Here is a 27,686-nt window from a genome sequence, read left to right on the forward strand (position 1 = left end):
ACAACACCCAATCCAGCACAGCTGATCCCCTAGTGGGCTCAACAACAAGCTGTTCTAAAAAGCCATCTCACAGACATTCTACAAATTCTCTCTCTTGAGGTCCAGTATTAGCCTGGTTTTCCCAATCCACTTTCGTGTTAACATCTCCAAGGATTATCATGACATTGCCATTCTGACACGCCTTTTCTATCTCCGGCTGTAATTTGTAATCCACGTCCCGGCTGCTGTTGGAGGCCTGTATACAACTGCCATTAGGGACCTTTTACCCTTGCCATTTCTTAATTCAACCCATAGAGACTCTACACCTTCCGATCCCATGCCATCCCTTTCTAATGATTTAATATTATTTCTTATACACAGGGCCACACCACCCCCTCTGCCTACTAACCCATCTTTCTGATACGCTGTATATCCTTGGACATTCAGTTCCCATGGCAACCATCCTTTAGCCAAGTTTCAGAGATGGCCACAATGTCACACTTGCCAATCTGTAGCTGAATTTCAGATCATCCATTTAATTTCTTATGCTGTGTGCGTTCAAATCGACACGTTCAGTCCAGTGTTTGTTGCTTTCTGTTTTAACTGTACCACGTCTCTATTGCTCTGTAACTCATCCCACTGGCTGTGATTATGCCTCATCTCCTGCCTGTCCTTTCTATCATCTCCGTTGCACGCTATCTTTGATTTATTTCTGTTTTCCCCTTCCACTCTGGTTCCCATCCCCCTGCTAAAGTAGTTTAAACCCTCTTTGGAGCAGAATTGGGCCACTTTGCCCATCGAGTCTGCTCTGTCATTTACTCATGGCTGATCCTTTTTTGTGACACATTGTCAATGTGAAATGTGAATCATTGATGGTTTAAGACCTTAAAAGAGCAACAGATGACGTAGGTTGAGGCGGGTTTGTGTTCACTTGTGTGTCTGTGTCTATGTCGGAAGCTATTTTAGTCCATTGAGAGTCAAACCTGACTCACTAAGCAATTCCAGTTCGCAGCTAGACTGTTCTCCCCATATTCCCATCCACTCCACCACCATCGACCACCCCCCCCCCACACCCCCCCCACCGGATTTTACAGCTCCCACAGGCAACTTAGAGAGGCCAGCTAACTTAAAGTGGGAAACCATGTGGTCTTAGGATGAACATGCAAGCTTCAGACAGACAGCGGCTGGAATCAGGACTGAACCTGGGATTCTATAGCTGTGAAGTAGCCCCCTACAAGCTCAGCTTCACCGCTGTGCTGCCTCAGGGGTCCTTTTGTTGCTGGCATTCTTTGGGGGCCCAATTTATTCTGCAGTGGTGAAGTAGTTGCAAACATCAAGGGCAGTTCCTTGTCTGAGTGCCAGGGAGGACACTCCAGGCCTGTCAACTGCTGCGCATAAAAGCTATAGGTGTTTTCAGGCACAAACTGGAAATTGCGTAACACCCAGAAGTTCTTGAGCACTTTATTTCGATCATGGAAATAATATCCTTATCCAGCTTGCCTGATTCACTGAACACCCAAACCTTTCAGCCCCACAGGGTATTGACACCAGTTGCGACATTATCAGGAGAGCTGTTTTCAATAACACTGCTGAAAGGTTTATTCTAGCGGTGACACGCCTTCGCAGCCAAACACCCTTAAGTGCTCAGCAGTAAGCTGAGTCAAACGCAGTTCCACATCTCAGAAAGGTCGCCTGCCCACTCTGACTCTCTTCACTAGAGCAGGGCGAGGGCTAAGAAAGAAGACTTTGTCGGGAGGATAGCACGATGTGTTTCGAAAAATGTGCACGGTGCATCGGTGCTACATTGATACCTTTGGCTGTTCTGGCTGTAGTGGCTAACATTTTGCTCTATTTCCCAAATGGCGAGACAAAGTATGCGGAGAGAAACCAGCTCACCAATTTGGTGTGGCTCTTTGAGGGAATCATTGGAGCAGGCATATTGGTGGGTATGTTCTGTCAAAGGCTTTCATAGTTAAAGCCAAGATGAAAAATAATACTAGAAGTAAAATTTAATGCTGAGAAGGGCCTTGAATATTTCATCTGATTATCTTTCTAATATGTTAGACTTTCTTATGCAGAGACAATAATTGCTAGATGACTATCTCTGTGTCCTGGATGTAACTTTTTATTGTTTAGAATGTAAGAAACTGCTGGCCAAGCCTCCAGTCCATATCCAAGAGGTTTTGGTTTTGCTGTTTAATAGGAACATAGGAACGGATAGAAATTTAATTGCAATTTTGGTTTGTGTAGAGCCTTTCCTGTAATAAAGAGTCTGTGTTGAGTTCGGCTCTTTTCCCAATGACGAATGTGCTTTTCTTCTGGGTGTTCAGGTTTTTTTCCCCAATCCTAAAGACACACAGGTTGGTAGGATACAGTAATTGGCCACTATAAATTGTCATTTGTATTAATGGGTGGCAAGAGAATCAGGAAAAAGCGGAGGAGGTACTTGCAAGAGGAAAACTGGGATTAATCTAAGATGTGATCTAAGATGTGTAGGTGGATAATGCATACAAAATGCTGGAGGAACTCAGCAAGCCGGGCAGCATCTGTGGACTGAAGTAAGAGGGTTTCATCCCAAAGCACTGATTGTTTAAATCCTCGCCAAAGATGCTAATTGAGTGCTGAGTTCCTCCAGCAGTTTGGCTGTATTGCACAAGATTATCAGCATCTGCAGAATCTGTTATGTAGATGGGTGTTTGATGGCCAATGCAGACTCATTTGGCTGAAGGGGCTGTTTCTGTGCTCGAACATAATAGGAGAGTTATCAACCACAAAGCTACGGGGATATCAGGACAGAAGAGCGAGGGGCTGGGTCAAGGTGGCTTTTAAGTAGTCTCTTAGAGAAAAGAGGCGGTGATGATGAGGGAAAGAAACCTGGTGCTAGGGCTGGAAACATCTCATCATTGATGAAAATAATACCTCAAAAAGGCGGCATCCATCATTAAGGACCCCCATCAACCAGGACATGCCCTCTTCTCATTGCTACCATTGGGAAGGAGGTACAGGAGGCTGAAGGCACACACTCAACAATTCAGGAACAGCTTCTTCCCCTCTGCCATCAGATTCCTGGATGGACAAAGAACACATGCACACTTCCTCAATACTTTTACTTTTCTCTTTTTGCGCTGATTATTTAATTTAACTTTATATATATATATATATATATATATAAATGATTAAAGTGATGAAAATTAAGTGGAACCAGTATGGAAGTTGCAGCAAGATGAAGGTATGGTATAGAATAGTTTACAGACAGTGTACAGTCAGCCCAGGCAAGGGAGGTCTAGTTTCCCTTTCCACAACAGGGGACTGGAGCCATTTGGCATAACAAGACAAGATAAGGATGCAAATGAAGGATTCTTAACATTGCTACTTACTATTGGTCAGTTACTTTACCAATTTACTAATTCTGAAGTATGAATGGCCTTAAACATGTAGATTCGATTGCTTATTGACAGCTGTATTATCTTAGTGTGATTGATTATGCGAATAAAGAATTTGGACATCCTCAAGGTTATCAGTAGGTCAACACCTGTATCCAACTCACCAATTTCTGAATTAATGTGGCACTTCTTTGTCAATAGTTTTGAACAGTGTGGTGACAGGGGCCTTGCTGTTGTCTTTGTGTGCAAGTAAATAAGGCGTGATTGAGGAAAGTAAGCTTTCAGAGTTGAGTTAATCGGTGACAACACAAGAAGCCGACAGGAGATCTGAGTTTTTAAAAACTGTAATGTAGCTTTTCTGAACTGGAGATCAGCTTCGGAAACAGTCTCAGGAGTGATATTCAAAGGAGAATTGGATAGGTATTTCAACCACAAACAAGAGAAATTTTGCAGATGCTGGAAATCCAAGCAAAACATACAGAATGCTGGAGGAATGCAATAGGCCAGACAGCATCTAGGGAAATGTGTATAGTTGATGCTTCGAGCCGAGACCCTTCATCAGGACAGGAAAAAAGATGAGGAGTCAGAGTAAGGAAGTGTGGGTGGGGGAGGAAGAACTACAAGGTGATGGGTGAAACCAGGTAGGGTGGGAGGGGTGAAGTAAAGAGCCGGGAAGTTGATTGGTGAAAGAGATACGGTGTTGGAGAAGGGGGAATCTGTTAGGAGAGGACAGAAGGCCATGGAAGAATGAAAAGGGGAAGGAGTACCAGAGGGAGGTGATGGACATGTAAGGAGATAAGGTGAGAGAGGGAAATGGGAATGGGGCATGGTGAAGGGGGAGGTGGGGCATTACTGGAAGATGGAGAAATCGATGTTCATGCCATCAGGTTGGAGGCTACACAGACAGACTATAAGGTATTGCTCTTCCTACCTGAGTATGACCACATTGAAACAGTAGAGGAGGCCATGGACTGACATGTCAGAATCAAGATGGGAAGTAGAATTAAAATGGGTGGCCACTGGGAGATCCCGCCTTTTCTGACGGACGGAGCGCAAGTGTTTGGCAAAGTGGTCTTCCAATCTGCGTCAGGTCTTACCAATATACAGGAGGCCCCACCGGGAACACCAGATACAGTACTTAGGAGGTATTTTGTAGTTCTATTGGGGGGGGGAGAGAGCAGGAGACAGGGATTAACTCCATTGCTGTCTTGAGGATGATGTGATGATTGGCGTCTGCACTGTAAGAATTTGTATTTCTTCTGTACTTCAAAGTTCGAAGTTCAAATTTATTATCAAAATACGTATACAACATACAGCCTTGAGGGTAATCTTTTTTTGAATTTGGAAAGACTGAGGATTGCAACAATAGGAAACTCCAGCATCAGGGACTGTTTAGGTATCCTGTTTCTCCATGTTTGTAGCTTCCAAAATACCCAGCTGCAAGAAATGTCTTCCTCGAGGAACTTAATTTTAAAATGTTATCATTTGTCATCTTCTGGAAGTATTGGTGAAGGAAATGAAACACAACCTTCAGATGGTGTTTCCAGTGCTCTATTCGCTCGCTGTGGCTAGACACAGATCAAATGCCATAACTTTGTTGATGATCCATCCATTGTTGTCAGAATTTCAGATGGTGACAAGAGGGCATAAAGGAGAGAGATATATCAGCTAGTTGAGCAGTGTTGCAGCAACAACCTGGCACTCAACATCAGTAAGACCAAAGAGTTGATTGTGGGCTTCAGAAAGGGCAAGATGAGGGAACACACACCAATTGTCATAGAGGGATCAAAGGTAGAAAGAGTGAGCACTTTCAAGTTCCTCGGTGTCAATATCTCCGAGGACCTATCCTGAGCCCATTATATCGATGCAGCCACTACAAAGGCATGACAGTGGGTATATTTCATTAGGAGTTTGAGGGGATTTGGTATGTCACCTAAAACACTCGCAAATTTCTACCAATGTACTGTGGAGAGCACTCTAACTGGCTGCATCACCGCCTGGTGTGGGTGGGTGGGGTTGCTACCGCACAGGATCAAAATAAGTTATAGAGAGTTGTAAGCTTAGTTCCATCATGGGCACTAGCCTCTGTAATACCCAGGACATCTTCAAGTAGTGAGGCCTCAGAAAGGCGATGTCCATCATTAAGGACCACCACCAACCAGGACATGCCCTCTTCTCGTTGCTACTATCAGGAAGGAGGTACAAACCTAAAAGTAGGAGCCTAAAAGCACACACTCAATGATTCAGGAACAGCTTCCTCCCCTCTGCCATCAGGTTTCTGAATGGACATTGAACCCATCAACACTGCCTCACTACTTACTTTATTTCTATTTTTTGCAGTATTTATTTAATCAACTATTTAATATACATATAATTACTGTAAGTCCATTTTTTCCTATTATTATGTATTGTGTTTTACTGCTCTGTGAAGTTAACAAATTTCACAACATATGCCGGTGATATTAAACCTCATTCTGGGTCAGATGCCTCGTTCAGTTTGTTCCTTTGAGCTTGTTTGCAGTTCAGGAACGTATCCAGCATAACAATGGACTGAAATCACTTGCACCCCTGGGAATGGTGTGCTGTGATGCTCTTTTCCATGCAAGTAATGATATCCTTTGACTTCCTGGAGACCCTAACTTCAGCATGCAGACATCCCACCCTGCAAAAACTCATTTCAGGGAGGTAGCACCATCAATTTGTGGGAGACTCCCAGAACTTCCGGGAGAGGTGGGATGTGTGCAATAGAGTAGCTCCTTAGCAGCTGGCCAGCTAGTTTAAATAACGGTAGCTATGCTAATGAACGAATGACACCTGTTAACCTCACCTCAACATGTCTTTTACAGTCTTAACCCACCATGGGCAATAGAAAAGTCAATGTTGCAAATGGTGCAGACAGCAACACTGTCATTATTTTGACCCCTGTTAGGCAGGGGTACACTTTAGGGTAGTCTGGGGTGACGTACATTTTATATTTTCTTTTTTTGGAACACTGCCATGGCGCGGTCTCTCTCTCTCTCTCTTTCTCACTCTCTCTCTCTCTCTCTCTCTCTCTCTTTCTCACTTGCTTTCTCTCTCTCTTGCTCATGCACTCTCGCTTGCTTTCTCTCCCTCACTCGCTCTCAAAAAAAATTGATTTCCGTGATATTGTATATAATTTGCGGGCATCAGGGAGCCACTATTAATATGCGGGAGACTCCCGGAAGTTCCGGGAGAGGTGAGATGTCTAAGTATGGGATATCAGTTTCACGATCACAAATAGTTTGCTGAGGCAGAACAGCAGCATTCGTGATGTTAGAATTCTATTATGACCCAGCTTCATGGATCAGTATGAGCCAGCCATTCCCCATTGCATTATGTTTTGTAACTTCAAAACATTAAAACAATTCAAAGGAAGACTTGTTAGCCTAACCTCATGTATCCGTTAAGCGAGGCATGTGTGTATCACGTGGTAGCGTGATGACGTATTTATACATGGTGCAGGAGCCTTGGGTCTTTGGCAAGGTTTAATCAGCATGGTTTGTGGATTGGACTCTGTAGTTCATGCTCTGGTACGTTTCCGTTACTCCTTTTCCTGTTGATATTTTGTGTGGTTTTGATCGCCACAGACCAGCTCTTCGTCCTGCAGCCAATGAACAACTGAACTGAGTTGAACTGAACTGAGCTGAAACCGAACATTCCTGAACTGCTTTGTTGAATTTCTGGTTTGGTGTTTTATGTTCTGATTTTTTGCTGTTTGTACAGTTTGTTATTTTCTTTGTGCATTGGGGGCTCGATGTTTTTCTTTGTATGGGTTCCATGTTTTTTCTTTGCTTCATGTGTCTGTTGGAACACAAATCTCATGGCTGTATACTGCTTGCATACTTTGAATCTTTGAATAACCCGTAACAAATTATTTAAACATATTGGAATGCTTAATCAAACAATATATATACGATAACTCAAATATTGTTGAAATACTAAGTACGTGACAATATTAAACCTTTTTTGTGTGTTTATGTCACTGACTTGCAAAGATATTGTAGCACTGTTTATAAATGGATACGATGGCCCTACATGGAACCAGTGTCTGCTGCCTGAGAATTTTGACCGGAGTTCTCTGTGACTTTTGACATTGATAATTGAGGTGTAATGTTTCCTGAGCTCTTTGCTGCAGGTTTGCAACCCATTTACAGTACCAGAAGTTTTTATTCGTGCAGATGACAACCAAAGCAATGAAACCTCAGAGATGAGTGGCGCACAGGCGCAGCAGGTAGTGCCACTTCCTCACAGCCTGGGTTCGATCCGATATCTAATACTGCCTAAGTGGAGTTTGCACGTTCTCCCTGTGAGCACAGGGGCACCCTCCCACTACCTCTACCTCACAGCACTGGTGCACGTCACCAAGAATCAAAACGAGATACAGATTACAGGGAACTAAAAAGGGGGTGGGATGAATGGTATTGTTCAGTTGCAAGCTGGTATGGAATTGATGGGCCAAATGGTAGTCTTCTATGTAGTTGTAAGTGAGGGGTACTGTCTTCAGCTGGGGGTATGGGGATGCTGCTGGGTGGGGTGGGACGGTGGTTTAGAGACAAAGCTGGGTTGGATTGGTGTATTAGAGTTGCGGTAGAGCAAGGCTTGGGGTACGAACTGGAGCAGAGCTTCTCGTCTGGGATAATCCAGCGATTGAGCCATGTAATACCTGTTCTGGGTTAGGAAGGCACTTTTATGGGGATTTTGGGCTGTAACAGTGTCTGGGGCAGGTCTCCTGGGGTCTAGAGGGACAGTAACAGTGGATGGCATCCAAGTCTAGGGGTGAACTGTGTCTGGGGAATGGGTTAGGTCAGTGTCTGGGATTAGTGGTCTAGGAGTTGAACTGATAGCCTGGGCTGGGGCGGTATCCAGGGTCTGTGCCATTCCATTACACTGGCTTGGACTGTATGATGCCTGGATAGTAATGGAGTCAGGATGGGTTAGGATGATGCCTCAAATGGGTTACTGTGTAGAGCTGTGCTGGTGCCTTGTTTGAAACAGTGTCTGGGAGGAACTAGTCCCTGAGAACAGTGTTGGGACTGTGAGTGGGTGAAGAGAGGATCTGAGTCTGGGACAGTATCCAGGAGCTGCAGTAGTGACTGGGGTCTACATTATGGCAGAGCTGGACTAATGTTCAGGGTGTGCAGTGGAGCAGTAGCTGAGGATTGAGTTGGAGCTGGGGGCTTAGTTGAGGGTGTGTCTAGGAGCTGGGTTGAGTACTGCCTTGTGTCTGCAATGGGGCAGCGTCTAGGGGCTGGGTTTGTCAAGCAGCTAAGCTGGACAGATTCGATTGTGCAATGTCCAGGAACAGGGTTAGACCAGTGTTTGGAGACAAGGTTGGGCAATGTCTGGGGACTGTGTTGGGCTATCTGTGTATGGGTTGGGCAGCTTCTGCATTTGTTGGGCACTGTCTAGAAATGGGGGTTAGGTGAATGTCTGAGTCTGGGTTGGACCGGTGTCTGAGAGTAGTGTTGTTTTATGTCTCCGGAAATTAAATCTGGGCTGGATATATACATGAATTCCTGTCTCAAGAGGAAACATGTAACATCAAACATCCCACCGACTGAGCCATACCTTCTTATAGATACCATCAGGCAGGAGGAACAGAAGCCTGAAGTCCCACACCACCACGTTCACCAATAGCTACTTCCCTTCAACCATTTGCTTCTTGAGCCAACTCCCACAACCCTAATCACTACAGTTTAGCAACACGATAATCACTATGATCACTTCGCTTTCTTTCTCATAAAAATTGTGTATAATTTATGTTTGATTTATATTTTTCTTGTGTGCTGTTTATAAAATGCTATGTGCCTGTGATGCTGCAGCAGCTAAGTTTTGCATTACACCTGTGCATGTATGGCTGTGAATTGGAATTATATGTAGCATGAGTGAGCTTGGTGTGAGGCTGTGTAGTTGCAGCTAGAGACCAGCAGAGGGCAGTGTTTCATGACTGAATATGACATCTTACATTCAAAGATTCAGGATTGGTTAAGATTCATTTGTTTTATTTTATTGAGATACAGTGTGGAACAGTCCACTCGAGTTGTGTCACCAAGCAACCCACTGATTTAACCCTTGCCTAATCATAGGATAATTTACAAGGACCAATTAACCTAGCTGAAGGCAGTGTGGACAGGGCCAACGAACTTAATCTGTTCTTTAACAGATTTGATATTGTGGCCCCTGCCCATCCCCCACATGAGTCATCTGTTGTCGGCCCCCAACCAACACATGTTTCACTCTCCCCTCCTACCCCTCCTCACAGTCCCCCACCCTACTCTCATGACTATGCCCCTCCCCCACACAAAACCACCACGGTGGGCTTCACAGCTGAACGGGTGAGAAGACAGCTGAAACATCTCAACCCAAGCAAGGCTGCAGGACTGGATGGTGTCAGCACCAGGGTGCTCAAAGCCTGTGCCCCTCAGCTATATGGAGTACTTCGCCATGTCTTCAACCTGAGCCTAAGGCTCTGGAGGGTTCCTGTGCTGTGGAAGACGTCCTGCCTCGTCCCTGTGCCGAAGACGCTGCGCCCCAGCGGCCTCAATGACTACAGACCGGTGGCATTGACCTCCCACATCATGAAGACCCTGGAGAGACTTGTTCTGGAGCTGCTCTGGCCTATGGTCAGGCCATACTTAGATCCCCACCAGTTTGCCTATCAGCCCCGACTAGGAGTTGAGGATGCCATCGCCTACCTGCTGAACCGCGTCTACGCCCACCTGGACAAGTCAGCGAGCACTGTGAGGGTCATGTTTTTTGACTTCTCCAGTGCGTTCAACACCATCCGCCCTGCTCTGCTGGGGGAGAAGCTGACAGCAATGCAGGTGGATCGTTTCCTGGTGTCATGAATTCTTGATCACCTGACTGGCAGACCACAGTACGTGTGCTTGCAACACTGTGTGTCCGACAGAGTGATCAGCAGCACTGGGGCTCCACAGGGGACTGTCTTGTCTCCCTTTCTCTTCACCATTTACACCTCGGACTTTAACTACTGCACAGAGTCTTGTCATCATCAGAAGTTTTCAGATGACTCTGCCATAGTTGGATGCATCAGCAAGGGAGATGAGGCTGAGTACAGGGCTACGGTAGGAAACTTTGTCACATGGTGTGAGCAGAATTATCTGCAGATTAATGTGAAAAAGACTAAGGAGCTGGTGGTAGACCTGAGGAGAGCTAAGGCACCGGTGACCCCTGTTTCCATCCAGGGGGTCAGTATGGACATGGTGGAGGATTACAAATACCTGGGGATACGAATTGACAATAAACTGGACTGGTCTAAGAACACTGAGGCTGTCTACAAGAAAGATCAGAGCCGTCTCTATTTCCTGAGGAGACTGAGATCCTTTAACATCCGCTGGACGATGCTAAGGATGTTCTACGAGTCTGTGGTGGCCAGCGCGATCATGTTTGCTGTTGTGTGCTGGGGCAGCAGGCTGAGGGTAGCAGACACCAACAGAATCAACAAACTCATTCGTAAGGCCAGTGCTGTTGTGGGGATGGAACTGGACTCTCTGAGGGTGGTGTCTGAAAAGAGGGTGCTGTCCAAGTTGCATGCCATCTTGGACAATGTCTCCCGGCCACTACATAATGTACTGGTTGGGCACAGGAGTACATTCAGCCAGAGACTCATTCCACTGAGATGCAGCACTGAGCGTCATAGGAAGTCATTCCTGCCTGTGGCCATCAAACTTTACAACTCCTCCCTTGGATGGTTAGATACCCTGAGCCAATAGGCTGGTCCTGGACTTATTTCCTGGCATAATTTACATATTTGCATATTACTATTTAACTATTTATGGTTTTATTACTATTTAATTATTTATGGTGCAACTGTAACGAAAACCAATTTCCCACGGGATCAATAAAGTATGACTATGACTATGACTATGACTAACCAGTACGTTTTTGGACTGTGAGAGGAACCCGGAACACCTGGTGGAAACCCACGTGCACACGAGAAGGAATTTACAAACTTGCTTACGAAGAACGCCAGAACTGAACTCCAAGCTCTGACTCCTCAAGCTGCAATAGCATCACAGTAACCGCTACATTATTTTAAAGTTCAAAGTAAATTTTATTATCAAAGTACCTATATATGACTATATACAACCCTGACATTCATTTTCCTGTGGGCATACTCAGCAAATCTTTAGAAAAGTAACTATAACATTATCAATGAAAAATCAACTAGACAAACTGTGCAAATGCAAATATAAATAAATAGCAATAAATAAGGAGACCGTGAAATAATGTGATAAAGAGTCCTTAAAATGAGATCACTGGTTGTCAGAGCATTTCAACGATGGGGCAAGTGAGTGTAATTATCCCCTTCTATTCAGGAGCTTGATGGTTGAGGGATAGCAACTGTGCTTGAACCTGGAGGTGTGAGTCCTGAGGCTCCTGTACCTCCTACCTGACGGCAGCAGTGAACAGAGAGCCTGATCTCTGATGATGGAGATCCTGCGACAGTGATTCACATAGCTGTGTTCGATGGACAGGAGGGCTTTCTTCAGTAACCAAGCGTAACGGAGAACAAAATGATTGTTACTATGGATCCTATGCAGCTTAACAAAACACAATAAAGATAAGTATTAAAGCAATCCTATAAAACACAATGTGCAAGTTACTGTTAAGTGTGGCCATTTATACACGAGATTAGCTTATATACATAGACTGATTGTATGTACATAAATCAGCGCTAGGTACAGGAGTTTCTGAACGTACAGTGACTCTGGCAGGAACTGATAAAGTGATAAAGTGACTCTTGGCAAGAGGAGCTCTTCTAGGTAGCAGCAGGACAGATGAAACCTGGCGTTGGTGTGTGAGTGGAGGTGTTGATCAACATGATGGCTTGAGGGAAGTGACTTTCAGTGGGGTAGTCCTGGTGTGGATCTTCCCTGATAGGGGTGGGACAAACAGACCATAAGCAGGGTGGGTGGGATTCTTTATGATATGCTTATTTTTCAAAATTTATTTATTAAGATACAGTGCAGAGTAAGCCCTTCCTGCCCTTCGATCTATACTGCCCAGCAACCCCCCCAACTATGCTAGCCTGATAACGTGACAATTTACGATGACCAATTAACCCACCAGCCAGTACGTCTCTGGGCGGTAGGAGGAAACCAGAGCACCTGGAGGAAACCCACACAGTCACGAGGAGAACGTACAAACTCCTGACAGACAGCTGCGGGAATTGAACCCAGGTCACTGGTACTATAAAGCGTTGTGTTGACCACTACACTACTGTAGTGGTTTTATGTGGCTTTCTCTATAAACTGTCTGTCCTTGATGGCAGGCAGGCTGGTTCCGGTAATGTGTTGGGCAGTTGTAACTACCTTTTTGTAAAGGTCCAGCCACTTAATGATCTCTTTTTAAATTGCAGATGATTTTGCCGATCGTGGTATTTATTAGCCTTGAGCATGATGATTGCTGCGGTTGCTGTGGGAACCAGGACTGTGGCAAGAGCTGTGCAGTAAGAAACCACCAAAATGCTGCAATACTAATATAACCATATAACCATATAACAATTACAGCATGGAAACAGGCTGTCTCGGCCCTTCTAGTCCATGCCAAACTCTTACTCTCTCCTAGTCCCACCGACCTGCACTCAGCCCTTAATCCTCCATTCCTTTCCTGTCCATATATCTATCCAATTTAACTTTAAATGACAACATCGAACCTGTCTCAGCCACTTCTGCTGGAAGCTCATTCCACACAGCTACCACTCTGAGTAAAGAAGTTCCCCCTCATGTTACCCCTAAACTTTTGTCCTTTAACTCTCAACTCATGTCCTCTTGTTTGAATCTCCCCTACTCTCAATGGAAAAAGCCTATCTACGTCAACCCTATCAATCCCCCTCATAATTTTAAACACATCTATCAAGTCCCCCCTCAACCTTCTACGCTCCAAAGAATAAAGACCTTGCTTGTTCAACCTTTCTCTGTAACTTAGGAGATGAAACCCAGGCAACATTTTAGTAATCCTCCTCTGTACTCTCTCAATTTTATTGACATCTTTCTTATAATTTGGTGACCAGAACTGTACACAATACTCCAAATTTAGCCTCAACAATGCCTTATACAATTTCAACATTACATCCCAACTCCTATACTCAATGCTCTGATTAATAAAGGCCAGCATACCAAAAGCTCTCTTCTCCACCATATTATATATTATTAATATATAATAATCTGTGGTCATGGTGAGAGAGCTTAGACATTGGGCCACTGATATTGCCCTTCTCTTTGACTCAGATGTTGGCTTCCGTTCTGGTGGCTCTGACTGGGATCGCCGGTGCTGGATACTGCTTCATTGTTTCCGCTCTGGGTTTGGCGCAAGGCCCATACTGTCTCACTGACTTGGGATGGAGATACCCCTTCAACGACACCTATGGAAGGTCAGCAAAACCAGATGACTTCATTGTTTCCACTGCAGAGTGCTGTGTTTGAGAAGGAACATTGATGGGGGTGGTTATGAAGATAAAGTGGGGTGATATCAAAAGTGGGGGCAGTAAAGGAAAGTCTTCATGATCCATATTGTAATGTATAAGGCTTTGGATATGAAGACTAGCTGTTGGAATAATTAATTAACAAAATTGTCTGGGTGTGTTCCTGTCAAATATTGAAAGGCTTAGAAAGAGTGGATGTTTCCTATAGTGGGGAAGTCTAGGACCAGAATGAATCTGCGGAATTCATTGCCACAGATGGCTGTGGAACCCAAGTTATTGGAGATATTTAAATTGGAAGTTGACAGGTTCTTGGTCAATCGGGGCATCAAAGGGTATGGGGAGAAGGCAGGAGAATGGGGTTGAGTGGGATAATAGATCAGCCATGATGGAATGGCAGAGCAGACTCGATGGACTGAATGGACTAATTTTGCTCCTATGTCTAATGAAGCTTTCATGGCAGAATGTCACGCTGTCCCACTCTCAATGTAATCATCCTCAGGAGCTGTAGTCGCCCCTCACCAACTGGAGAGTGAACAGCCTCTTTATGCTTCAGTTGCCTGACTCCTGTAGGATGGTGTCAGGGCTTGGAAAAAGGGTTCGGAGATTCATCGCAATGCCCTTCTTCCTGTAATCTTTGGTGCTTGGATTACAGTCATAGAGCATTACAGCACAGAAGTAGACCCTTTGGCCCACCTGGTTCATGCCAGTCCAATGTGCTGCCTAGTCCCATCTACCTGCATCCAAACTATATAACTCCAAACCCCTCCCATCCAGGTACCTATCTAAACTTCTCTAAAATGGTACAATTCAACCCACATCTACCATTTCTTCTGGCAGCTCATTCCATACTCGCACCACCCTCTTGGCGAAGAAGCTTGGCCTAAGATTCCCTTTACATATTTCGCCTTTCACCCTAAACCGATTACCTCTAATATTAGTCTCACCCAACCTGAGGGGAAAAGCCTTCGTGCAGTCACCCTATCTATATATTCATAATTTATATTCCTCCATAAGATAAGCCCTCATTCTCCTACGCTCCAGGGAATAAATTCAACCTCTTCCTATAGTTCATCTACTTAAGTACTGGAAATGTGCTTATGGATTTTCACTTAACTCTTTAAAGGTTATTGATACCTTTCTTGTAGGTGAACAGAAGCGTGCACAATTCTCCAAATTTCACCTCTGTATTGTACATCTTCAGCATAACACCCTAGCTCCTGTACTGAGTGCCCTGATTTATGAAGGCCAATGAGCCAAAAGCACTCTTTATGACCCTATCCACTCGTGATGACACTTTCAAGCAACGACCGCTGAGGTGTACTTTTGATAGGCTTCGAGGGAGATAGGTAGGTGCACTCGAGAGCAACCAAAGTGACACAGTGGAGCAGCTTGTAGAGCTCGGAGACTCATGTTCAATCATGACCTCTGCTTCTACCTGCGCGAGCTTCCTCTGAATGCTTCGGTTTCCTCCCCTACCCTGAAGGCATGTAGTTAGTAGGTTAATTTGCCGCGGTAGGCTGCTCTTCAAGTAGATGCAATGAGAGAATGGGAGAGTATGAAAAATGGGATTAATTAGTACATGTAAAATCTACCTGTCTGTCTTTGTACAGCACGGATTAAGTCCTTCTGTCCCTTCAAATCGCGCCATCCGTCAACCCCCCGATTTAACTCCAGCCTAATCACAGGACAATTTACAACATCCAATTACCCTACCAACCAGTAGATCTTTGGACTGTGGGAGGAAACCAGATCTCCTGGAGAGAACCTACGCAGTCACGGGGAGAACGTAGAACTGGCAGCAGTAGGAATTGGACCCATGCCACTGGTACTGTAGAAATGTGCAGACCTATTTCTTTGTTGTCTCTCTCTATAACTCTGTGATTCCCACTGCAATGGTTATGTTAGTGCCTGTGGTAGTGGCTCCCTAACCCTGGGTGCGCATATCAAAGGCATGTGGATTATAGAAGACCACAAGGCATAGGAGCAGAATTAGGCCACTTGGCCCACTAAATCTGCACCGCCATTTCATCACGGCTGATCCATTTTCCCTCTCAGCCCCAGATCTCCTGCCTTCTCCTCATATTCCTTCATGTCCTGACTAATCAAGAATCTATTAATCTCTGTTTTAAGTATACCCAATGACCTGGCCTCCACAGCTGCCTGTGGCAATGAATTCCACAGATTCACACTCTCTAGCTAAAGAAATCACTCTTTACCTTCATTCTAAATGGACATCCCTCTATTCTGAAGATGTGTCCTCTGGGCTTAGATTCCCCCACCATAGGAAACATCCTCTCCACATTCACTCTATCTAGGCCATTCAACTTCTGCTGGGTTTCAATAAGATCCCTCCTTATTCTTCTGCATTCCAGTGAGTACAGGTTCATGGCCATCGAACGCTCCTCATATGATAAGCCTTTCAATCCCGGAATCACTTTTGTGAACTTCCTTTGAACCCTCTCCAATGTCAGAATGAACAATGGGGTAGAGTGGAGGAGTAGGATGTGTTGAAAGGGTTAAATATAGGAATACAGGAAGAAGCCTAACCAGCAGAACATGTCAGCTGATTCTGTCCTGTGGAAAGAGGATGGTGTGTCAGCTATTGATTTCCATGGGACCATTTTGATGTAGACTTTAGAGTTCACTCAGTGAGGGTGTTTGCAGATGGGAACCACACTTGAGAAATTGACCCTCTGCCTTCTTTCCATTCCCAGGTACCTCACCAACTACACCACCTGGAGTCAGTGCACTGATCCAAAACATGTTGTAACATGGAACGTGACTTTATTTTCCATCCTTCTGGTACTCAGTGGAGTCGAATTCATCCTGTGTTTTGTCCAGTTAATAAATGGCTTGGTTGGAGGGATTTTTGGAAGCTGTTGCCATTGCCGAGAGGTAATTACACACATTTAAGTCCCCTGTTCTGATTTCTGCCAGGTGGAATTTTCACTCAAATGTGTGGTTCTTTTTCATAGAGCATTTCTCCTGAAGTCAATCAGTGTGAGTCACAAAGTCAAAGTGCACTACAGCACTGAAACAGACTCTTTGGCAAATCTGGTCCATGCCGAACTATAATTCAGCCTAGTCCCATCGTTCTCCATACCCCTCCATCCAAACCTCTTAAATATCGCTATCAAACCAACATCCACCACTTACTCTGGCAACACATTCCACTGCCTTGCCACCCTCTGAATGAAAGGTTCCCCCTCATGGTCCCCTTAAGTTTTTCACCACTCACATTTAACCTATGACCTTTAGTTCTAGTTTCACCCAACTTCAGTGGAAAAAGCCTGCTTGCAATTACCCTATATATACCCCTCATAATTCTGTACACCTCTATCAAATCTCCTCTCATTCTCTTACGATCTGCGGAATAAAAGTCCAATTCACTTTTATGTTTATTTTCCCCACATCTCAAGATTCTACCAGTCACTTACACACTAAGACCAAGTTACAGTAACTAATGAACCTACCAGCCTTTCCTTTCACGTTCATTCAAGGGATGTGGGCTTTGCAGGCTGAGCCAGCCTTTAATTGTTCATCCCTAGCTGTCCTTGAGAAGTTGGTGGGCATCTTGGGAATGTGTGAGGAAACCAGAGCACCTGGAGAAAACCCACCTGGTCATGTGCAAACCCCACACAGACAGCACCAGGGATCAGGACTGAACCTGGGTCTTTGACACTGGGAGGCAGCCGCTCTACTGGTCGCATCATGATACAGACTTCAACAATGATTAATGATTACTCACCCTCTTGACCTAACGATCTACCTTGTTACGATCTTGCACCTTATTGTTCACCTGCACTGCACTCTCTCCGTATCTGCTGTACTTTATTCTGAATTACGTTATTATTTTACCTTGTACTACCCCAAGAACTGCGTCATGATTTTGATCTATATGAACAGTACTGAGGCAGTGGTTGCCTAGTGGTTAGCTCAATGCTGTATGGTACCAGTGACATAGGTTCAATTCCCGCTGCTGCCTGTAAGGTTTTTGTACGTTCTCCCCGTGATCACATAGTCATAGTCATAGTCATAATCATACTTTATTGATCCTGAAGGAAATGGTTTTCATTACAGTTGCACCAACCAAGAATAGAGCATAAATAAAGCAATATAAAACCATAAATAATTAAATAGTAATATGTAAATTATGCCAGGAAATAAGTCCAGGACCAGCCCATTGGCTCAGGGTGTCTGACCCTCCAAGGGAGGAGTTGTAAAGTTTGATGGCCACAGGCAGGAATGACTTCCTATGACGCTCTGTGTTGCATCTCGGTGGAATGAGTCTCTGGCTGGATGTACTCCTGTGCCCAACCAGTACATGGGTTTCATCCTACCACAGTCCTAAGATGTACCGGTTGGTATGTTAATTGGTTATTGTAAATTGTCCTGTGATTAGGCTAGGATAAAATTTGAGATTGCTGGCTCGCATAGCTTGATGGGCCAGAAGGACCCATTCTGTGCTATATGTTAACCAGTCAATAAGTAAATAAATAAATATGAATAGTATGCAAGATGAGCTTTGTGCTCTATCTTGGTAATAATGAACTAACTCCAATTCCAATTCCGATTCCATCAATCAATCGCCTCTGTACTCTCTGGCATTTTTGTGTGCGGGGAAGTTGCAATGAATTAATTCCCTACTACCTCACTTCCTGTCCTGCTCACAACATTGTCCAAAGAATTAATCACCTTCACTTGGAGGGCAATCCTGAACAGTAGTTAGCTCAAAACAGGAGATATTTTAATTGGGTTTCTTGTGTTCTTTTATTTTTTGCTTGGTATCGGCACCAAGTTTTGAAATGAGCATCCACATCCTTATGAGGTAAGAAACAAAAAGCGAGTGACAGATTGCTGGTTATAGACTCAAGTGCTGGGCAAAGCTGTGGTAGGACTTTGCTGGGGTTTTAGTTTCACTATTGAGCCCAGGATGTGCTCAAAGTCTTCACTGGGGATCACTGGGCGCAAAAGGGCTGTGGGCATCATGTGGTACTCGATCGGACCCGATGCAATAGCAATTGTACCACGAATACACTGACACACGAAATTCCTTTCAAACCTTTATTCTCTACTCATAGCATGCTATGGGGGAAGTCACAGACTGATCTCCCAAAAGAGCCAGTCCAGAAACTGCCCCCCGAATTACACAATTCTCCACAATTCATAACATTGATCAGGTAGCAGGAAATCTTACGATTTAGTTTAGTTTAGACAATATTAGAATCATTTCAATCACACACTAAGATACAATTAGATGTAAGATAATCATTGGTCAGTTAGTTATAATTATTTTAAGCCGAAGTTAGCCCATCAGTTCCTCATTCGGACCCTTCCTCTTTTCTCGAACGTTCTAGCCCCTACACTATTCTTCCCATATTTCACTAAACCTTGAGCTGCTTCTGCAAGATCAGATAGTTCCTTATTTGGGGCTTTGCCTATCTTTAGAGAACAATGACTAGTACGTCACAGGCTACTGGGTAAAGCTTCTTTCTGACTTGTCCAAACTTGTCCAAAGCAGTTAGCTAAGGCTCTTGCAAGGTGACCGATTACAAGTTAATCATTGCCCTCTGTTTTTCCCCCTATTTACCTATTCCTTTGTTCTATCAATCAGACCTGCGGTCCTCAGGTAAGTACAATACACCTCCTCCACCCCACGGTTGAAAACCCTCCATCTTCACCCTACATCTTCGTTCCCATCCCCCTTCATCTCATTATGCTGTGACCCCTATAGAATACCCTGCAAGTGGTAGAGAAGGGCTGAAAGTGACCTTATGTAAAGTGTGGGGCGACATACTTAGTGTGGAAGGAAACTAATAACGTATTTTCATCTCTTCCTTGAAGAGGTTGAAGCAGCCACCATCTTTATGGTTCCTGTAGGCAGCTGGTTCCTTGGGTATCTTAGTCTGAGAACAGGAGTTACGGCACATTCCCACTGCTAACCCTATTCTCCCTTGGGGTGTGAGACCGATTGGGAATGGTGGAATGAACTCCTTCAGTGTAGTCATCTGGAACTTATAGTTCCTTTGCCCATTGGCTGTGTTACCAGGTAAAAAGATGAAGGTCAATAGCGAGGATCTGTGCTGAGCACTGAATGTATTCCGACCAGAAAACGCACCAAAATGCTGGAGGAACTCAGCTGGCCAGCATTTAAGTAGTATAAATCAACTGTTTACTCTTCTCCATAGATGCTGCCTGGCTTGCTGAGTTCCTCCAGCATTTTGTGTGTGTTGATTGGATTTCCAGCATCTGCAGATTCTCTCTTACTTGGGATTCAGCATTGCAATCAGAGTTTGATACTGAGAGTTGTTAGACTGTGGCTGCAAATGCACCACCTAGTGGTGGACAAGTCAAACTGCAATACAGTGAGTTCTCTGAAAGAAAACTTTGGGCATATCCCCTTATTTCCTTTCAATCCTCTGATACCTCATCCATGGAAAGGTAGATTGACCTTACTCCTATTTAATGCTATCTTATCCTTTGAGCATTCTAATTTGTTTACCATCCTGCTTGTCTCAGGCTCCTTTGCCCTCTTTGGCCAAATCTCCTGTCTGCGTGCCCCTGGGTGGATCTTACTGTTGTGTTCCAGTCCTTTGATCCCAACTTCTAATTCTGACTTTTTACTTGAAAGGGCGGGAGATGCAACAACGCCGAAGTCGATATGTACGAGTTTACAGGTTAGAGGTGAGTGCCAAGATCGGGCAGGAGAGGGCTTTCTGGGAGGGGCTGAGCAAGAAAACTACGCGGGGAGGAGGGGGATGAGGGTGAGGGGAGTGGGCATGAGTTGAAACTGACGGGAAGGTGGAACAGCCATGAATGGAACATGAGAACTGGGTGGGTTGATTGCTCTGAGTAGTGTCTCAGTGCACTCGATACACTGGATGCAGAAGAAGTTTACCAGGAAGCTATCTGGATTATAGTTCATATGCAAGAAGAGGCTGGACAAACAGCGTTTATTCTCCCTGTAATGGTGAAGAGTGAGGGGAAACCTGATAGAAATAGATAAAATTATGAGAGGCATAAGTAGACAGCTGATATTTTTCCTTATGGTCATACTAGATGACATGAATTTAAGGTGAGAAGGAGAAAGTTCAAAGGTGTGTTTGTTTGCACAGTGGATGTTGGGTGTCTGGAATGTGCTGCCAGGACTGGAGGAAGAGGCAGATATGAAAGAACACAAGAACATAAGAAAGAGGACCAGGAGTAGGGCATAAATAAGATCATGGCTGATCTGGCCATGGACTCATTTCCACCTACCTGCCTTTTCTCCATAACCCCTAATTCCCCTACTATGCAAACATCTATCTTACCTTGTCTTAAATATATTTACTGAGGTAGCCTCCACTGCTTCATTGGGCAGAGAATTCCACACACTCACCACACTCTGGGAAAAGCAGTTCTTCCTCATCTCTGTCCTAAATCTACTACCCCAAATCTTGAGACCGTGTCCCCTAGTTCTAGTCTCACCTACCAGTGGAAACAGCTTTTCTGCCTCTATCTTATCTATCCCTTTCATAATTTTATATGTTTCTATAAGATCTCCTCTCATTCTTCTGAATTCCAGTGAGTACAGTCCCAGGTGACTCAATCTCTCCTCATAGTCTAACCCCCTCATCTCCGGAATCAACCTGGTGAACCTCCTCTACACCACCTCCAAAGGCAGTATATCCTTTTTCAAGTAAGGAGACCAGAACTGCACACAGCACTGCAGATGCGGTCTCACAACACCCTGTACAGTTGCAACATAACCTCCTTGCTCTTAAGTTCAATCCCTCTAACAATGAAGGCCAACATTCCATTTACCTTCTTGATAGCCTGCTGCACCTGCAAACCAACCTTTTGTGATTCATGCACAAGCTCTCCCAAATCCCTCTGCACAGCAGCACGCTGCAATTTTTTACCATTTAAGTAATAATCTGCTCTTCCCTTTTTCCTTCCAAAGTGGATGACCTCACATTTACCAACATTGTACTCCATCTGCCAGACCCTTGCCCACTCATTTAACCTATCTATATCTCTCTGCAGACTCTCTGTATCTCCTGCACAATTTGCTTTTCCACTTGATTTATTATTATCAACAAACTTAGATATACTACTCTCGATCCCCTCTTCTAGATCGTTAATGTATATTGTGAACACTTGTGGGCCCAACACTGACCCCTGCAGCACACCTCTCACCACTGATTGCCAGCCAGAGTAACACTCGTGTATCCCAAGAAGCATTCAAGAGGCTTTTAGATGGACGTAAGCAGAGAGTGGAGGGATATGTGCAGGCAGAAGGGACTAGATGTCATCAGTTGAATGGTTTGGGACAACATCACGGGCTGAAGGCCTGGTCCTTTGTTCTACTAGGAGAGAGTTGATGGTCAGAGATTTGGGAGATCACAACATTGGGAGAATAATAATGGATTATTTTTGTGTAGAGTATTTGTGCCTTTGCTATGTGGAGTATTGCATAAACTCACTTTGACCAGAAACATCATGAACACACCTGACAACCGACTCATGGACAGGCCCTGACGAGTAACGCACACAATGTTATAATGTTTATATTGTTTCTTAAAGTTGTACCATCCCGAAAGCAAAGATCACACCTTAGACACATGATTGTGGCCAAACCTCAATTTGAAAGGAGAAGTGACCCCAAATTCTGAAGTTTGGTTTACAACTGGAAGATGAATAAGCCTGGGGTGGAGAGTGGTTAGACACAAAGATCTGGCAAGACCCATGGAGTTAGAAGGGTGGTGGAATTTGGTTGGGAAAGGGTTTGAGTTGGAGATAAAGTTATAGGACTGTCGGCCTGCTGTAATGACCTGCTCTGTCATCTGTTGAGAATCTGATCAAGAGCTTCTCCTTGTTAAGTTGTATTTGCCTTCAGTGGGGAATTTGGGCAACGTCGGAAGTTTTCACAATGCTGCCCATTGCAAAGGTCACTGCTCAATAGAGGAGCGATCTGGTTAGGACTAGTTACATGAACAGTACTCGAATCTGCTGAAAAATGATGGTCTGCTCTCTCCTTCCAGTGTAACCACTCGGTGTCGGAATGGAAGAGGGTGTGAGCCGCTCTACACTGGAAGTTCTTGCTGCTGCTGTCTTCTTGTCCGAAATCAAGTCCCCAAATTTCCTCAGACTCTCCTCCCACTTTATGTCAAATAGGGTTCCACCAAGTTTCTGGTTAAAGTCCAAGGAACTTCAGATACTTTAATTTATTCTTAAACATTTGATAGTGCTGTGTATAAGATTTTCTATCTGTACACAAAATAGTGCTGCACACTGGTGTCAAAGCTAAAAATAATTATAATAATGAACGCCTAGCCTTTTCAGGGCTTTTAATTGGATAGGTCAATGAGTAGAACATTTTTCAATTCACAACAGTCATTTGTACATATATAGCAGGAGTTCCCAACCTTTCCTACGCCATGGACCCCAACCATTACCTGAGGGTTGGAAATGCCTGCCTCATAATCACTATGTGGCATTTTTCTATATGTCTATATGTTGTGGTTTGTTTCGTTCCATTTTATTAATTGCTATTTATAGTTGCCATGGATACTTTGATGATGCTTATGTTCCATAGGCTGTTGCTTGGTCATCAGCTGAATTGCTGGGTTGGAAGAATTTGAAAGGCCACCTGCCATTTACGTCGATGCCATAATCTCTGGAGTTTTGAATCATTATTAGATCAAGGTCGATCTATATCTATCTGCCTCAGTTCCACTACCTTTAATATTCTTGCCTAACTAAACCCTGTTAATCTCGGTTTGAGGATGTTAAATTGACTGCAAACTCAACAGCTTTCATGGAGTTGGTCATCAGACAAAAAAAAACGCTGCTGGAAGAGCTCAATGGGTTAGGCGGCATGGAGGCAAAGGGGCAGTCAATGTTTCAGGCTCAGACCCTGCACCGGAAAACGTTGACTATCCTTTCACTTCCATGGGTGCTGCTTGACCTGTTGAGCTCATCCAGCACCTTGTTTTTCACAAAAAAGTCCCCGTCATCTATTTTCCCCAAAACACTCACTACTATATTTTGGGACCTAGTTTCGTCTAAAGAAGAACTTTTCTTTCCGACATTACATTTGGCTGATGGGAGTTGAGGCTGATTTAAAAACCAATCAGTGAGGGCTGTCCCGATTTATATGGTGCTTGATGCTGTAGAGACGTAAACCAGAGTTTGAATTCTGCAAACCTAGCTGTTGAATAATGGAGAAATCAGGCAATAAAAAGCAGCCTGGAAGCATCAGTTTTATCCAGCATTTAAACTCTGTGCAACTCACACAAAATGCTGCATGTATGAAGGGGAATAAACATTCCGGGTCTTGGTCTGAAACATTGACAGTGTGACACCTGATGAAGTGTCTCAGTCTGAAATGTCCACTATTTATTCCCCTCTGTAGACGCTGCCTGTCCTGCCGAGTTCCTCTAGCATCTTGTGTGGGGTGCTCAATATTCCCAGCATCTGTGGAATCTCCTGTACCACTAATAATCAATAAAGGGAAAAGATATCTGGCCTCTCATATTCCACACAAAATCAATGAGCATTGAGAGATTCTTGTGGATTCATCCCAGATTCTGTGCTGCCAATGAATGTTAACGTATATTTCGTGAACTGTACAGTGTGGCAGAGCAGTTTGCATCTTCACAGCTCCAGCAGCCGAGGGTCATTCTTGGATTCTCGCTATGCAAACTTTGCACTTTCTCCCAGTGACCATGATGGTTTCCTCTGGGCGCTCCTTAGCCCAGGGATACACTGCTAGGTTAATGGGTTACTTCAGATTAACTCTGGAGTCGGCCAATGACATAAGAATAAACAGGCAGTTGATGGGCATGTGAGGGAGAAGAAGCAGATGTTGTATAATACTGTGAATCTCTGGGTAGAAGGGCTAAGCACAGGTAGGCAACTTGGTCGGCATGGAAAAGTTGGACCAAAGTGCTTGATCCCATGTTGTGTACATCTATGAATCTCCCTAAGACTCTAAGCTGCAGGCTACCGGGAGAGGAGAGATGGGGATTGCTGTGCTAGGAGCTAATATGAACCTGGTGAGCTGAATGGCCTTTTGTTTAATAATAAGGGAGTAAGAATGATGCATGTGGCTTTCAAATTGTTTATGTGGACTCTTGAGTGATCCCACCAGTTTGCCAGATGTGCTGGCCATTGGCACAATGATGGTAGATGCTGGTACAATAAACTGACATAATATTACATGTGCACTTGCTGTTTTTTTGTTCCAATTTCAATTGTTATTTGTATTTTATGATGACTGAATGAGCATGACAAAGTAGGAGCAAGAGACGGCCACTCAACCCTTCAAGTCTGCTCCACCATTCATTGAGATCATGGCTGATTTTCTAACTATGCTCCTTCTCCCACCACTGGAGCATGTCCCCATATCACTTGGTTGAGTATGCCCTCAAGAAAATAAACCTCAGCGTTGTATATGGTGCATATATGTACTCCGATGATAAATTTACTTTGAACTTTGATTAATGTCCAGAAATCTATCAATCTCTGCTTTGGATGAAAATATATGAGCCTCCAACAGCTTCTAGGTTAGAGAACTCCAAGATTTCTTTAGTCCCTGAGAGAAGAAATTTCTCCTATCTCAGTCCCAAATGGCCCTTCCTTTACCTTGAAAATACGTTCCCAACTCTTGCCATTGAGGGGAAATATCTTCCCTGCAGCCAGACTGTCAATTGCCTGAAATTTCAATGTGATCACCTCTCATTTATCTACAGCTTAGAGAATATAGACATAGTCAGCTCAAGCTCTCTGTATGAAACAAACCAATTAGTCATAGTCATAGTCATAGTCATAGTCATAGTCATACTTTATTGATCCCGGGGGAAATTGGTTTTCGTTACAGTTGCACCATAAATAATTAAATAGTAATAAAACCATAAACAATTAAATAGTAATATGCAAATTATGCCAGGAAATAAGTCCAGGACCAGCCTATTGGCTCAGGGTGTCTGACCCTCCAAGGGAGGAGTTGTAAAGTTTGATGGCCACAGGCAGGAATGACTTCCTATGACACTTTGTGTTGCATCTCGGTGGAATGAGTCTCTGGCTGAATGTACTCCTGTGCCCAACCAGTACATTATGTAGTGGACGGGAGACATTGTCCAAGTTGGCATGCAACTTGGACAGCATCCTCTTTTCAGACACCACCGTCAGACAGTCCAGTTCCATGGTAACCAGTAAAAATTCTTCTAAAGCTGCTACAAACTTTCTCAGGTTGGAGACCAAGACTCTACACAATATTCCTGACAGATCTCACCAAGGTTCTCTACAAATGCAACAAAAAATGGAAACCAGTGTGAGGAAAAGAATCACTGAAGTTTCCTTTTCTACTACAGATGCAGCTCAACCTATTGAGGTTCTCCAGCCTATTTGGTGTTCTTCCAGATTCCAGTGTCTGCCATCTCTTGTGTCTCCCCTAGAGAAATGCATTAAGACTTCCCAATTTCTGTAATCGTCTCCTCTTGTAAGAAAGACTAACCTACCATTTATCCTCTAACTAACTCACTGCACCTCTATGTTGGTCTTCAGTATTGTGCACAAGCACACCCAGGTCCCTTTGAACATTGATACTACCTGATCTCTCATTATTTAACAGATACTGATTTTCTGTTACATACACAGAAGGGAATGATCTCCTCTTTTTCCATCCGTCCACCTTGCCCATATTCCCTCAATATCCCTTTACAACCTCCACCACACTCACATTTCCCCTTGGTTTTGTATCATCATCAAACATGGAAGTATGTCATTTGGTTCTCTCAGCAAAAGTTTTGTTATAGGCTGTGAGAAGCCAAGGTTCAAACGCATACCCTATTAGTCACAGAGTGCCAGCTTGCAAAGGATCCAGTTATTCCCATCTTTTGCTTCCTGTCCATTAGCCACGTCAGTTTATAAACCTCAATTCCCCTTGATCTATATTTGTTAATTAAACACATATATGGGACCTAATAGGGCTTATGTTGCAAGTCCAAATATGCCACATCCACAGGTTTCCTCCTTGTCTAATGTATTGGTCACATTCTCAAAGACGGGTGACTTGTTTGACACGATTTGTGTTCAATTCATCTGCGTTAATTCTGTTCAGTCCTATCATTCTTTTGCAGGTGTTCCTTTATCGCTTCCTTCATTATTGGTCTTGTATTGGTTTATTATTGTCACATGTACCAAGATACAGTGAAAAGCTTGTCTTGCATTGTGTTCAAACAGATCAGATCTTTACGCAGCTCAATAAACAAGAACAAGATAAAACAATAACAATGCAGGATAAAGTGTAAAGGCTAGGGAAGAAAGCGCAGTGCAGGTAAACGACGAGGTGCAAGATCATAACGAGTTGGACCATGAGGTCAAGAGTCCATCATATCATCCCTTCAAGAGTCTGCAAAAATATAACGTTTGCAGGTAAGTTGCCAAGATCAGTGAACAACTCAACCCAACCATCACAACCACTACTTTGGGTCATAAAATAAGTTCCTACCTGCCAGTGCTTTCTGCTCTTTGCAATTTCTTAGCTTGGTGTACATTGTTTGTAATTCTACATGATGATGTGTCATGGTAAAATAATTTCTCACTGTACTGATCTCATCCCTTATTTTTAGTACCTCATCATGCCTTCTACTTTTTATTTCTCTTTCCTAAAGACCCAGGAATATTTATTCAACCAACACACATAAAAGTTGCTGGTGAACACAGCAGGCCAGGCAGCATCTCTAGGAAGAGGTACAGTCGACGTTTCAGGCCGAGACCCTTCGTCAGGACTAACTGAAGGAAGAGTGAGTAAGGGATTTGAAAGTTGGAGGGCTTTAAGTGTCCCGAAGGTGTGGAAGGGTCTGGGATAG

General features: G+C 44.0%; 1 protein-coding gene across 1 annotated transcript; it reads left to right on the forward strand.

Moving 5' to 3' along the window:
- The first annotated feature begins 1,721 nt into the window (after positions 1-1,721).
- Positions 1,722-25,032, forward strand: tm4sf18 (transmembrane 4 L six family member 18). Its single transcript, XM_072254501.1, has 6 exons — positions 1,722-1,921; positions 12,766-12,855; positions 13,637-13,779; positions 16,545-16,725; positions 20,462-20,514; positions 22,854-25,032. Exons 1-5 carry the CDS (start codon positions 1,745-1,747, stop codon positions 20,510-20,512), a joined length of 642 nt encoding a protein of 213 aa, XP_072110602.1. The 5' UTR covers positions 1,722-1,744; the 3' UTR covers positions 20,513-20,514; positions 22,854-25,032.
- The last annotated feature ends 2,654 nt before the right edge of the window (positions 25,033-27,686 follow it).

This window comes from Mobula birostris, chromosome 4, assembly GCF_030028105.1.
Source record: "Mobula birostris isolate sMobBir1 chromosome 4, sMobBir1.hap1, whole genome shotgun sequence".
NCBI lineage: Eukaryota > Metazoa > Chordata > Chondrichthyes > Myliobatiformes > Myliobatidae > Mobula > Mobula birostris.

Excerpts from the sequence above, each read along its gene's own strand:
- tm4sf18 (XM_072254501.1), top strand. The coding sequence starts at position 1,745 with ATGTGTTTCGAAAAATGTGCACGGTGCATCGGTGCTACATTGATACCT. Across the intron at positions 1,922-12,765 it reads TCATTGGAGCAGGCATATTG|ATGATTTTGCCGATCGTGGT; the intron begins GTGGGTATGTTC and ends TTTAAATTGCAG. Across the intron at positions 13,780-16,544 it reads TTCAACGACACCTATGGAAG|GTACCTCACCAACTACACCA; the intron begins GTCAGCAAAACC and ends TTCCATTCCCAG.